The sequence below is a fragment of the Prionailurus bengalensis genome, chromosome C1, assembly GCF_016509475.1.
Source record: "Prionailurus bengalensis isolate Pbe53 chromosome C1, Fcat_Pben_1.1_paternal_pri, whole genome shotgun sequence".
Classification (NCBI taxonomy): domain Eukaryota; kingdom Metazoa; phylum Chordata; class Mammalia; order Carnivora; family Felidae; genus Prionailurus; species Prionailurus bengalensis.
In genome coordinates this window covers 156,026,671-156,041,169 of record NC_057345.1, presented here as the reverse complement: position 1 = coordinate 156,041,169, position 14,499 = coordinate 156,026,671, and the positions used below count along the sequence as shown (strand labels likewise).

General features: G+C 35.2%; 1 protein-coding gene and 1 long non-coding RNA gene across 2 annotated transcripts in view; one reads left to right on the top strand and one right to left on the bottom strand.

Annotated features, from left to right (window-relative positions):
• SCN9A (sodium voltage-gated channel alpha subunit 9) overlaps nt 1-6,269 on the top strand; it is a 168,141-nt gene extending 161,872 nt beyond the window's left edge. The window contains exon 27 of the mRNA XM_043576946.1: nt 1,719-6,269. Coding sequence (XP_043432881.1) covers nt 1,719-2,911 — 1,193 coding nt within the window. The 3' untranslated portion in view covers nt 2,912-6,269. The remainder of the gene's footprint in view (nt 1-1,718) is intronic.
• Nucleotides 1-14,499, bottom strand: part of LOC122481410 — a 57,203-nt gene that overhangs the window by 5,811 nt on the left and 36,893 nt on the right. The window contains exon 2 of the long non-coding RNA XR_006296847.1: nt 1,765-1,961. This is a non-coding gene — a long non-coding RNA (uncharacterized LOC122481410). The remainder of the gene's footprint in view (nt 1-1,764; nt 1,962-14,499) is intronic.

Sequence of the window (14,499 nt, the reverse complement as noted above, 5' to 3'; positions counted from 1 at the left end):
TAAGTCTTTTTGCATGATGGAGATAATGGCAATATAAGTCTAAATGATTATAAAATTCATCTGGAAGAAAAATTAAAGTATTGCTAGATATTTATACTATTATAACACTGATGAAGTAAAACAGTGTTTTAAAAAGCTCAATAGAGGGGCGCCTGGGTGGCACAGTCAGTTGAGCGTCCGACTTCAGCCAGGTCATGATCTCACGGTCCGTGAGTTCGAGCCCCGCGTCGGGCTCTGGGCTGATGGCTCAGAGCCTGGAGCCTGTTTCCGATTCTGTGTCTCCCTCTCTCTCTGCCCCTCCCCCATTCATGCTCTGTCTCTCTCTGTCCCAAAAATAAATAAACGTTGAAAAAAAAATTTTTTTTAAATAAATAAATAAATAATAAAAAAATAAAAAGCTCAATAGATTCAAATAGATAATTCAAAATTTAACTTCAAATATATAGAAGATAAATAATTTGCTCAGTAGAAAAATCACATGAATCAAAGATTAAAGTGTAAAATAAAATAAATTCAAGAAGAAATAGATTTATAACAATGAATCTGAATCGAATCATCCTTCCTATGTCATCTCACAAATTTGAATCTATGAAGAAAAAAATAACAACTATGTCTACATAAAAATCAAAATATTCTATGGACAAAAACTAACCACTACCTCTCCCCAAAACAAAAAGATTGGAAGACAAAATACAGGGGAAAAAATTATGTAACATTTAAGAACAATAAAGACACTTTCAATAGAAAAATAGTCTCCCTAAATCAATAATAGTAAATATCTCAATAGGGAAATGGGCAAAGGACTTAACATGGCCAAAAGAAAAAGTTGAAAACAGCCAACAAGCACACAAAATATCCAATAAATAAGAAAAAAATGTAGATTTTTTTTTCCAAGAAAAATGCAAATAAGTTACAATGAGATGTTTTGAAACATCATAAAGATTTTCTGGTAAAAATTATAAAGCATTACAATACTAATTGAGCATGCAGAGTATGAGCACTTTCATATATAACTGAGGAGTTGTACAAACTTTCTGGAGATAGATTTCGTGATAGATAAAAAATTTTAAATATACTGTTTGATCTTTTATTAATGTATTATCAAATGATGCTCACGTAACTAGAAAAAATATACCTACTTGGATATTCATCTCAGCGAAAACAACATAAATTTTTTCAATATGTGTTTATTTGGAAAGAACATTGTAAAACTATAAGAAATTACTTTGTTGTCATTTGTATGGAAATATTTCCATGACATATGATGAAGTGACTATAATTATGAAAGATGCTTATATAACATAATTATATTCCTGTGACAATGTGTGTGTGAGCTTGCATAGAAAAATGTCAAAAGTGATACTCAGCAAAATAGTAACAGTGATTATAATTGGTGATATTTCAGGTGATTTATATTTCCTTTTTAGCATTTTACTGTACTGCTTGAACTTTCTACATGAGTACGTATTACCCTTATAATTAAAATTATTTTGGAGGAAAAAAATGTCCACAAACTTAGTAAAAGGAGAGAAAATGTCACAATGATAATTTCATTTTCCTTTGGGATTGATCAATCTTTTGATTGTTATGAAATTGCTTTCAATATAAAAGGACAGTTCTGAAATCGTAAGAGATAAGATGGCAGATAAAAATACTTAAAGTCATGATTTTCTGTAGCATGGAAATTTAACTATTTCTATCCCCTCCCTCCTCACCAGGTATGTTTCTGGCTGAGCTGATAGAAAAATACTTCGTGTCCCCTACCCTGTTCCGAGTGATCCGTCTCGCCAGGATTGGTCGAATCTTGCGTCTGATCAAAGGGGCAAAGGGGATCCGCACGCTGCTCTTTGCTCTGATGATGTCCCTTCCCGCCTTGTTTAACATCGGCCTCCTGCTCTTCCTGGTCATGTTCATCTACGCCATCTTTGGAATGTCCAACTTTGCGTATGTTAAAAAGGAGGCTGGAATTAATGACATGTTCAACTTTGAGACCTTTGGCAACAGCATGATCTGCCTGTTCCAAATCACCACCTCTGCTGGCTGGGATGGATTGCTAGCGCCTATTCTCAACAGTGCACCCCCTGATTGTGACCCCAAAAAAGTTCATCCTGGAAGTTCAGTTGAAGGAGACTGTGGTAGCCCATCTGTTGGGATATTCTATTTCGTCAGTTACATCATCATATCATTTCTAGTTGTGGTGAACATGTACATCGCTGTCATCCTGGAGAACTTCAGTGTCGCTACTGAGGAAAGTACTGAGCCCCTGAGTGAGGATGACTTTGAGATGTTCTATGAGGTTTGGGAGAAGTTTGATCCTGATGCCACCCAGTTTATAGAGTATAGCAAACTCTCTGATTTTGCAGCTGCCCTAGATCCTCCTCTCCTTATAGCAAAACCAAACAAAGTTCAGCTCATTGCCATGGACCTGCCCATGGTCAGTGGGGACCGGATCCATTGTCTTGACATCTTATTTGCTTTTACAAAGCGTGTTCTGGGTGAAAGCGGAGAGATGGACTCTCTACGTTCACAGATGGAAGAAAGGTTCATGTCAGCAAATCCTTCCAAAGTGTCCTATGAACCCATAACAACTACACTAAAACGAAAACAAGAGGATGTGTCTGCTACTGTCATTCAGCGTGCTTACAGACGTTACCGCTTACGGCAAAATGTCAAAAATATATCAAGTATATACATAAAAGATGGAAACCGAGATGATGATTTGCCCAATAAAGAAGATAAGGTTTTTGATAACGTTAATGAGAACTCAAGTCCAGAAAAAACAGATGCAACCCCATCCACTGTCTCTCCACCTTCATATGATAGTGTAACAAAGCCAGACAAAGAGAAATATGAAAAAGACAAAACAGAAAAAGAAGACAAAGGGAAAGATGGCAAAGAAAGCAAAAAATAGAGCTTCGTTTTTGATATATTGTTTACAGCCTGTGAAGGTGATAAATTTGTGTTAATAAGACTCTTTTAAGGACGTCTATGCCAAAACTTTTCATCAAAATAGTCTCAAAGTCATTGCCGTGACTAGCTCAGATTCCCTAAAATAGGTGGGCAGCATTAGCAGATGGCTGTGTTTGCACTGGTAGATGATTCTGTAAGAATTGTAAGAATATTCTATAGGGGTTATTGACTACAGCAAACAAAGGTGATTTAATTTTATTTGCTTTTAATAAATCAGAAGACCATGTGGAAAATGTTCACATCTGCCTTGTCATCTTTTCACAGAATGGTAAATATTCGTGTTTCCCATGCAAATACAACCACACACATGCATCTATCATTTGGATATCTATAAAAGTATTTTACCTTGGCTTTGCAATGAAATACCCTGATACAAGGAATGGACATTAATAACAAATATTTAGTTAATATATCTTGTTATATTAGGGAGCAAGACTCTTCTTCATGTACAGAAGTCATTCTATATTTTGAGGTGCTTAAATTTATTCTATATCGCAACAGAACCAATTTTCATGTGCCTATACAATGCCATGAGATTATAAATATATGTAGGCAATTCATTTCAAGGAATACTTTTCATTCATCTTGACTCATAGACCAACCAGGATAAGACTTACCTGTAGAGTATTGTGCTTCATAGCCCACCTTTTAAAATATCCTTCTTTGTTCATACAATAACCATACAACATGAAAAATTATTTGAAGTACATATCGCATTCCTCAAAAGAAGAAAAAAGTGAAGATACTGAAGAAAAGGGGGAAGTGAAGAAAACGTTATTCTCTATTATTTATACAAACTAACACCGGACTGTGCTGCCTAAAAACACCAGTGATGACCCAACTCTTCATCTGTTTGGTCACAATTTTCTGCTTTTTCTCATGCAGTATTGTCAAGTAATTCTTTCGCACAAAGCAACGTTGATACTTTCCTTCCGTGAAGTGATTCCTGATGTACAGAAACCTATTTGATACTGTGGTACATGTCTGAGAAGATAATGACTTGGGCCAAGTATTTACTGCATCACCTGTTTTCCATCCTAATGTGTGTATGGCAGACTTCCAAGTCATAATATATGGCAGGATTTCTTTTTTTTTTTTTTTTATGAAATGTATTGTCAAATTGGCTTACATACTTTCAACACAGACTTGTGTTTAGTATGCGTGAAAGATCATTCAGTGGGGATTCTTGCCAACTTGCTTTCTTACCACTAACCTACTTTCCTAATTTGTGCTATTAATCCTTTTGGACCTTTTTCTTTCACCTATAAAATGAGGACAATGTCACCTTCACCTTAAAATTCTATGACCATGAGGTATATTTTACATCAATCAATAAAGTACCCTGAGCTTATAGTTTACCAAGCACATATTCATTTTGCTTTAGCTGTTGTCCTCCTACCAGGGATTTTAAGCCTAGCTTTAAAAAGTCCTTGTTGGTAGTGGCTTAAAAAGAAATGACCATGATGCATTTTTTCATGAGTTTATTTTAGGAATACGAAATATTTCTTCTATCAAGTTACTTATGCATAGGCAAAAATCGAGTTACCTAAGTAGGAAGTAATTTTATTTAGAAGATTTTGTAGGAGTTTTCAAAGCAAATGTACATATCATTCATTTGCTTTTCTAAATTAAAAAGGGACATAAATTATATTTCTATAATAAATACAACATATTTTTTGTTGCTCTGGCTAATTAAAAATAAAGGAGATTTAAACATGCCTATAGAGATGAAGAGTATGGGTAGAGAATGATAGAAAGGAGGAGAGACTAAGAAAAACAGACAAAAACAGAGACATTTCCATAGAACTTTGTATCTTGAATCTTTTAAAATTGTGATGTATTTTACAACATCCATGAGGGAGATAATCACTTCTAGACATTTGTCCTAAGGTACATATGAAATTAAATCTAGGGCCAAAGATTCTACACCTACATTCAATCATTCATCTTAGGTTATTTGAGCCTCTTTTTTATTTAATGTGAAAGATACCATGCAGTGTTTTCCTGGACTATGTAGAGCATTGCACTGCATATCTGTTAAGCCTGTTGAAAATAGGTTTTGACAATTAGGGAACCATACAAAATCTGTTACATTTGTAAGGTTTTTAATACATTAAATTAAGAAATTAATATCATCTTAGATTTAAATTCAGTCTACCTTCATTATTTTAAGCCCATATAAATATAACTGCATTTTGCATATTTATATATTATGAAAAGATATATGGTAGATAGGTTTTTGTGTGATTTACTATTAATGTTTTTACATTGCCTTATTTTTATGTAAAGTAAAAAATATTGGCAACTGGTTCCTCAACAGTTTCTTCTTAGCATTTCAAAAACAATTTACAAATTTCCTCTTTTCTCCTATTTCATGCTGAACCAATTTCATGCTGAACAATAATTTTTTTTAATATAACATAGTTAGGTTTTGTATATATACGTTTTCCCAGGAATGTCTAGTTGTGACTTTTTATCAATTAAAAACAATATTTGGGATTAAGAGCTTATTTAGTACTGTGTAAGCTTAAAGTAAAATTAGACTTTGCTTTTCATGTAAGGTACTGTTTGGTACTGATAATGAGATACCAACGTCCAGAAGGCACTGTCATACTAATATTTAAATCACATAATCACTAAATTCACTTTACCTAATGATATAGAATGGTAGTTACACTCTAAAATTTAAATTAGAACTAAATGAAAGCAAACACAAATGGAAATAAAGATTTGAACACAAATTCATACGTACAATTTGGAGAAATTACAATGGGAGAATCTCATTTTGCCTTTTTGACTGTCATATCTTTTGCAAAAGATATAAGTGACTTGTGGGCTGTTTCTAGATGCTGATTGTTGAAAACCTCAACCTAAAATGTTCGGCATGATTTTATAGATTTTTGATAGCTTTATTAAAAAGATTTAAGATAAAATGCACATGTAAATATAGCAGTTTTAAATAGCAATTTTGGAGAAATGTCACTGTAAGTAATGAAAAGAGGGCCAGCTAAATTAGAAGGGGCCAAGGAAGTGGCCTGGGTTTAGGACCTATGTATAGAGACATTTTTTTAAAACATCTGTGGTTATGATGTAATATTCTTGAGGAAAATAATCAAGAATTGCTTCATAAAAATAAATGAATAGCCATGAGTATAATAATGCTGTTTACATAGAATTCTTTCACAATTTCATACATCTGTGAATGCTCAAAATGTTTGATTTTGTCATACATTATATTGCAGTTATACCCAAGACTTACACATTGTAATAGAATGTAAAAATAAAAATCATTAACAAGACAGAGTCATGTGTACATGTATTTTCTGTTTATGTGAGAATAACCTTTAGGAAAACAAGTTTAGTGCATCCCTAAATAAGTTGAAGCTGATAGCTTTTTTTTTTTAAATGGAATGTCCTCCATACAAAGTCTTCCAGGATAAGAAATATGGGGATAAAGAATATAGAGTTCCAAAGAAATTCATTGAAATCCGCAACAGAGTTTGTGCAGAAGAAAAAATTTTAGACAAGAAATGAAAATATGCCAACATTTAGTTACACAGTGACTGTATGCATCTTTTTCATTGAATAGAATAGTGTAATTGTGTAATTGAAAGATAGTATAACATATGTAATGGCTAAGGGCTTGGGTTCCAGATCCAGAACTGTATTTGGATCCCAATTAAGCCATGACTCTGAATTTCCTAAATACATTATTTAATCTGTATGTGCCTCAGCTTTCTCATCTATAAAATGAGGATAATTGTACTACTTCACTATACAGTCACAGGATAGAAGGAGGAAATCCACATGAAGCAATTAGAACAATGCCTGACAATACAGAATCAATAATTTACATTACTAGTAGTAGTTAGTGTGGCAAGGAGTTTGCCACTAAACATGAGAGAACCCAGGCAACCTATCATATAGGAACAGAATGCATTCTTCATGACAATATTTTCTCTATTTTATGACTTTGTACAAATACAGTACCCAAAAGAGTCTCACATATCTTATTGATATGTAAAGAATATTTAGTGATGTGACATATACACAACAATATTTCAAAATGGAGATTTGTGAATTCAAGTAACATGCGAACATGAAGAAACATGTATATTTACAAAGGTTTAGCTTATTCCAAGAAAAAAATTGGAGGAGGTAGTTCCCAGAGTTAACTACATAGTCAAGCCAAACCTGTATTTTGTTTTAGCTGTGAGCATCCAGTCCTGCTTTTGGTCTTTAAGTAAGACACAGTAATAAAAATCGCTGCCATGGTAGGCCATTATTTCAACCTTGTATGCTATTATAATGGCATATAAAACATTCCTAGGGGCTTCTGTACTGGCAGTTGTGATAATCACTGCAAAATAAATTTATGATCCCTGAACAGCACCATTATGCATCTTATGAGTGGCAATCACATGAAGTTCCTACAACAGAAGACTGAACTTCTTCCTTACTATAGATAACACTACACCATAATCCAAGCAAAATTAGCTGCGGAGTACATGGTCATCTCAAGGGAGGGAAGAATTGCATGCTGGCTAGAGCAGAGACCTGTGCCGCAATACCATTTGATGCACACAGGAAGAGAAACATGAATAATTGATAGCTCTAAACAAGCGGTAGAGCAGACATACTTCACTTTACTCCCTGTTATTCTGAGTAGTGTAATAAGATATGCGCATTAACAACTGAGCTAAGAAAAAAGTCAATTGTAAGAGATTAGGAGGTATGTGTATTGTCCTTGTCATGTATTTCAGCTTCTCATTTAAAATATTTTTCAGAAACAATTGAAATGCAACAAAGGAATAGATAAAACAATGGACAAAAGTATTTGGAAAAGACTTAAGCCTTGTTAACAATTATAAAAACCTAATCGAACTGTTCCCGATGTAATATTTGTTTGGTATGTCCTATTTCTTGTTTTATTTCATAGGGGACAAACATCTTCTATTTACTTAATTCCCACTAGGAACAGCTTGGAATGTCTTTATGAGCCAATGAGAATAATGACAAGCAAAGACAAACCATATTACTAAGTGAGAGAAGCCAATTTGAAAAGGCTACACATTGTACAAATATGCAGATGGTTCCAGTGGGAATATTTCAACGCAGTCAGAACACACTGAGGTTCCATAACCATTGGGAATTTTAACAAAATTGATTTTGACGACATTAGACCCCTAGCAAAGTTGAAATGAGCAGTACCAAAGAAAACCTTTTTTAATGTATTGAGGGAGGAAACAAGCAGTTCAAAGATGAGGTCTGAAAAAGACCCCTGTTAAAATTGAATACAGGTGAGCAGAGTTTTCCAGCCTTCCCAAAAGCTCTCACAAATCCTTTCTACTTTGAACCCTTCTGCAGAGTTTTAGAGCTGCAGACACCTTCACTTCCGTCTCAGCCTCAGGCAACAAATCCATGAATTCAAAACTTTTCTGATACTTAATTTATCTCCAGAAAGTCAAACTAAACAAAATTTAGTTAATGGTCAAAAAGAACTAAACATCATATATGAGTTTGTTACTCGTTATTCAATATTTACTGAGCACCTTCAATCTGTCATTCCCCTTCAATCTGCAGACATTAACAAAGCCCTTCCCTCTTAAGGGACAAAATGATGTCCTTCCCTCTTAAGGCAAAACTGATGACCCATGAATGATCATAAATATCAGAGTAATATATTGGTTTTATCATACATTATTAATCATGAATGTATATGTATTAGATTATGTTTTATTACATGTTATATAGTCTATGTTATATACTATTTTATTTTATGATAGATAGTTAGGATGTTTCACTCTCAAAGCTTCATAATTTTTGGTCACAACTTAAAAGTAGTGAGTTGAGGAGCACCTGGGTGGCTCAGTTGGTTAAGCGACCGGCTCTTGGTTTCAGCTCAGGTCATGATTTCACAGTTGGTGAGTTCATGCCCTGCATTGGGCTCCAAGCTGAAAGTGCAGGGCCTCTTGGAATTCTCTCTCTCTCTCTGCCCCTCCCCCTGCTCGATCTCTAAATAAATTAATTAATTTAAAAAATTTTAAATAGTGACTTCAAGTTGTGCCTTTTCTTTTCTGCCTTTTCTGCAGATTTTTGTAACTCCAAAAATACTTTGCTCATTCATCCCAATGATTTATAAGCTGTTTTGCCAGAGAAAGTCACTCAGGAGCTAAATTTTGATTCCGAATAGGTATTTTACTTTTCACTCCTATAAAAGAATTTTTTTTAAAAATATTCAAAGTAGTCACTTTGCTTTGGCATTTATGCCAAAGATTTAATGAGACAAAGACTCAAATTTATAGTTAAAATCAAAATGTACGCTTCTGTTTGAAGCTATATTATCCTTGATGTTCTTCTCAACATTGAAAATTAAGAACTACCTTTAAAATAAAATGTTATGGATGAAAAATAGGCATCAAAACTCCACAGAAAATATTTTTTTCTTTAAAAACATCGGGAGGCTCACAACTATGAAATTTCTAAATATCAAACTCTAATTCCGCCTGCCTTTAAGAAAATAAGAAAGATCGAATTCTCTTGTAATCTCCTTGAACAACTCGGTGCATTTTGATATATTGGTTCTAGCTGATGCCCTCTATTGAATCAGTTCTAATAACAGAGGATTGGGAAAAAAACAGAAGTGGGAAAAGATTTCACTCATGCTTTGTTTTCCTGTCTTATTTACTTCCTTTTATATACTCATCTTGCCCTAACCATCTTATTTAGACCCTCAATTCAGAACAAAGATTGATAATTAGTTTAGAGTCACCTAATTTGGCCCTGGTACTTGCAAACAAACAAACAAAAAAAGTTCTGTTTATCTCCAAAGAGTCACATATTGTCCATTTATTTTAGAGACAAATGGGTCTGCCTCCTACAAACCTCAGCCAGAATACCACTTAGAGCTGGGTTATGGACAGAAAGTGATCTGGGAGGGAGCCAGGGGGAACAAGAGATGAAATCTACTTTACTTTGTGACACAAGCCACAGAATATATCAGAACTCTGAAGAATGACTACAGTCGAGAAGTGAGTGTTTTCAGGTGAGCACATTTTAGGTTTTTTTCTTTGAAATAAAGATAAAACTTCACTTAAGTCTTATGCCTAGAGCTAGAAAGGGCTTGAATAGCTTGCTCTAAAGAAGCCGGTGCCAGTACAGAGAAATGCCCTTGACACTGCACAAACCTGAGGAATTACTCTGGCGGCTTAAAATGGCAGCCTTTGGCATTGTTTTCTCTATTGTCATTTCTTCCTGTCCAGTTATTTCCTCCTAGAGTAAGGTAGCTCTTTTTTTTCTCCCCTGCTTCTGTCATCTCGGGAGCTAAAACCAACAAAACTAATCTCTTCCTCTTTATAAAATCAATAAAGCAAATTAGACATGACGTTGAAAGCACTTTAAAGAAATCTAAGCTCTGTTTTTCAGAGTGAAATACCATCTTATACCTTTAAGAATCATCAAAAATGTAAATATACAAATATATACACAGCAGCAGCATATTATGTAATGTCATGAGATTAAACCTGTCACCAACAACGTGACTGTGAACTTGAACAATGTACTGTATTTTCCAAGCCTCAAGTTCATCTACAAGAGACTGACAGTCGTCATAAGTACATAAATACATGGTAGAAACTTTAACGGGCAGCAATGTATTCTGCACTGTCTGAAGTACCTCTCAATCTAGGATTCAGTCATAAATTCAATAATATGATACTGAGCATCTATTGTGTCCTAGAAGAATCAATGATAATAGCACTATGCTATTTTCCATATTGTAACATGTATAGATGATAGAGAGGAGCTTAATCTAGACAGGGCAGCCTAGAGCTGAATATTAAAAACTGAATAACAGGGGCACCTGGGTGGCTTAGTCGGTTAAGCATCTGACTCTTGGTTTCAGCTCAGGTCATGATCTTATAGTTCATGAGGTTGAGCCCCACACTGGGCTCTGTGTTGACAGTGCAGAGACTGCTTGGGATTCTCTCTCTCTCTCCCTCTCTATCTCTGCCCCTCCCCTACTCGCTCTGTCAAAATAAATAAATAAACAAACAAAAAAAAAACTGAGTTACAGTTTTGAATGTGTTGGAATTTGAGGTACTATGAGTCAAAGTAAAAGTCCTGGGGCACCTGGGTGGCGCAGTCGGTTAAGCGTCCGACTTCAGCCAGGTCACGATCTCATGGTCTGTGAGTTCGAGCCCCGCATCAGGCTCTGGGCTGATGGCTCAGAGCCTGGAGCCTGTTTCCGATTCTGTGTCTCCCTCTCTCTCTGCCCCTCCCCTGCTCATGCTCTGTCTCTCTCTGTCCCAAAAATAAATAAAAGTTGAAAAAAAAAAAAAAAGTAAAAGTCCTGAAGGCAATTGAATATAAGACCTGAAGTTAAATGAAGTTCAAACAGGGTTAGAGGCAAATATCCAGGAGTCATTGCTTCCCAGGGGTGGATGAATCCAAAGGCATGCTAAGTCAACTAGGAAGAGTATACACAGGTAAAAGCTTGAAACAGTGTTAAGGGGAGTCAACAGAATATTAAGAAAGAGAATGTGATAATGTGATCAGCATTACAAACTGCTTCAGATTTGTCACACAACTCAACACTAAAAATGTCAATCTTTGAGTACAAGTGTTTTTGGAGGAATTATAGATGCAAAAGTCATAGGGCATGAGTCAATGAGAACTATGTTAAGCATTAATGTGACTATTATTCACTGCTCATGAAATTCACCTTGCCAGCACATAGCAGGGTAGGTATTAAAAAAATAAAAACTTAAGGATTCAAACTGAATATCCTCTTTTCTGAAGTGTATGTTTGCATTTTCTGCCCATTTTTAAATTGAGATTTCAGGACATCAGTGGCAATATCAAAGTAGGGACTTCTGAAAATCTACTTCTCCATAAAAGAAGAGGAACACTGGCAAAATTGTCAAAAATCGATTTTTTCAAAACTCTGGAAATTAAACACAGGAGCTTTAATTCAAGAAACATGACTGAATCTCAGTAAGTACAGCAAGCTTTATAGTTGCTTCAAAAACCAATAGTCTCATAATCTCAGTGAAAACCAGCAATCTAAAAGCCAGTGGAAGGAGCAGAACAAGTTTGGAGCTCTCCCAAAGCCCACTTTCAGAAAACTGACAATTCCTTGAAAAATGCACCTGCAAAGCTATCTTTATTTGGCCTAACTCAAAGTTCACCTAATGCACATAGCCTGTTCCTTGGAGTTGTTCACAATGATCTAACATTGCAGCTGCCTGGGGCAGTGATAATAGTTGGGGTAAACAAGATTACCAAAAAATTTAAAAGGAAAGGCTAGGGAATGACACGTCCATAATGGACTTCCTAAAACTCCAACTTATTTCTGGGAATCTACAAGCCATCTGCATATACAGGGCTGCGAACATGCCAAGGCTATGCACATGTACGGAGTTCTCACCTCTGGCTGACCTCGAGGCTCTGTATAAGCAGGAAATGACAGTTAAGGTAAAGTTGTAACCTGCCTGCCTGAGTCTTAAAGGCATGTCCCAACAAGCAAATAGAGGCTCTCAGCAAAGGCTGGGTGACGTAATCATGCATGATGTCTAAAGAAATTTCTGTGCAATCATTAGCTAACCACTAAGTTAATTGAGCAGACTTCAGTGTCCACACATGACAAAGAACACAGACTTTACTGATTTAGCCCAGGAAAACCACTAAACAAACAAGCAGCACCCCACCATCACAACAAAAAACAAGGACAAACAAAGCGGGAAGGAAAGCTGACCTTAAGATTAACAGGTGATTTCTTATTAGAAACCATGGAAGACAGGGGCAGTAGGATGACATATTCAAAGTACTTGAAGAAAAACTGAACTAGGAATTCTATATCCAGAATAACTAACCTTCAAAAATAGAGAGGTTAAGACATTCTCAAATAAACAAAAACTGAAAGACTATGTCGTGAGCACATCTGTCCTACAAGAAATACTAAAGACAGAGCTTAGGCTGAAATGAAAGGACATCAGACAGTAACTCAAATTTACAGGAAGAATGAAAGAGCACCAATAAAGGTAACCAAAGCAGTAAATATAAAAGATAGTATAAATGTATTTTTTAAATTACTTTTTAATGTTTATTTTTATTTTCAAGAGAAACAGACAGACAAAATGCAGGCAGAGGAGGGACAGAGAGAGAGGAAAACACAGAATCTGAAGCAGGTTCCAGGCTCTGAGCTGTCAGCACAGAGCCCTATGAGGAGCTCAAACCCACGAACCGTGAGATCATAACCTGAGCCGAAGTCAGATGCCCAACCGACTGAGCCACCCAGTCGCCTCTGAATAAATGTATTTTTATTTGTAATTCCTCTTTTTCTCCTATATGATGTAAATGATAACCACAGAAAGAAATAATTTTACTTTTTTAAAAATGTTTACTTATTTTTGAGAGACAGAGCGAACACAAGCAGGGGAGGAGCAGAGAGAGAAGGAGAGAGAAAATCCCAAGCAGACTCCGTGCCATCAGCCCAGAGCCCGATGCAGAGCTCAGTCTCGCTAACCATGAGATCGTGACCTGGGCTGAAATCAAGAGTTGGATGCTTAACCTACTGAGACACCCAGGCGCCACTTGCAATAATTTTAAATCTGTGTTGATGGGCGTATAATGTGTAAGGATGTAATTTATATGATATAATAGCACAAAGAATGAGGAGGGAAAGAAGATATTTAAGAGCAAATATTTTATATACTATTGACATTAAATTTATATTAGCCCAAACTGGATTGTTATAAGTTAAAATATTAATTGTAATCCTCAGAGCAACCACTAGAAGAATAACTCAAAAAATATAAAAAAAAGAAATGGCAAGGAAATTAAAATAGGACACTATAAAATATGTGTTTGACACAAAAGAAAAGGGGAGAGATAGAAAAAAGACATGGTATATAGATAATAACAAAATGGCAAACAAAAATGCTACCTTAAAATACATTGGAATGTCAGATTTTTCTTTTCTTTTCTTTTTCTTTTTTTTTTAAAGTAGGCTCCACACCCGGAGATCAAGAACTGAGATCAAGAGTCGGACACTCCACCAACCGAGCCACCCAGGGGCCCCAGTCTTATTCTTTTTTTAAAGCTGTTCATTAGAAAAATTAAAATTAAAATAAATTAAATATCACTAGACCACTTTCAGAATGGCTACACTTAAAAAAAAAAAGACTGACAATAACAAATATTGGAGCAAAAGGAATTCTCATACCTTTCCAGCAAGAACATAAATTTGTATAATTACTTTAAAAATATGTTTCACAGTATCAATACTAAACATATTCTATGACCAAAAGTTTTATGCTAGGTATATATACACAGAAATGAGTGCTTATAACCACCAAAAGACATTTGTATGACTGTTCAGAGATGCTATATTCATAATAGCCTGGAACAAATAGGAACAATGGGAAAATCTATCAAAATTAGAAAGGATAAATATGGTGGTATACATACACAACAATATACTATGGACAGCAAGAAAAGGCAAGTTGCTGATACATGCAAGATCATGGA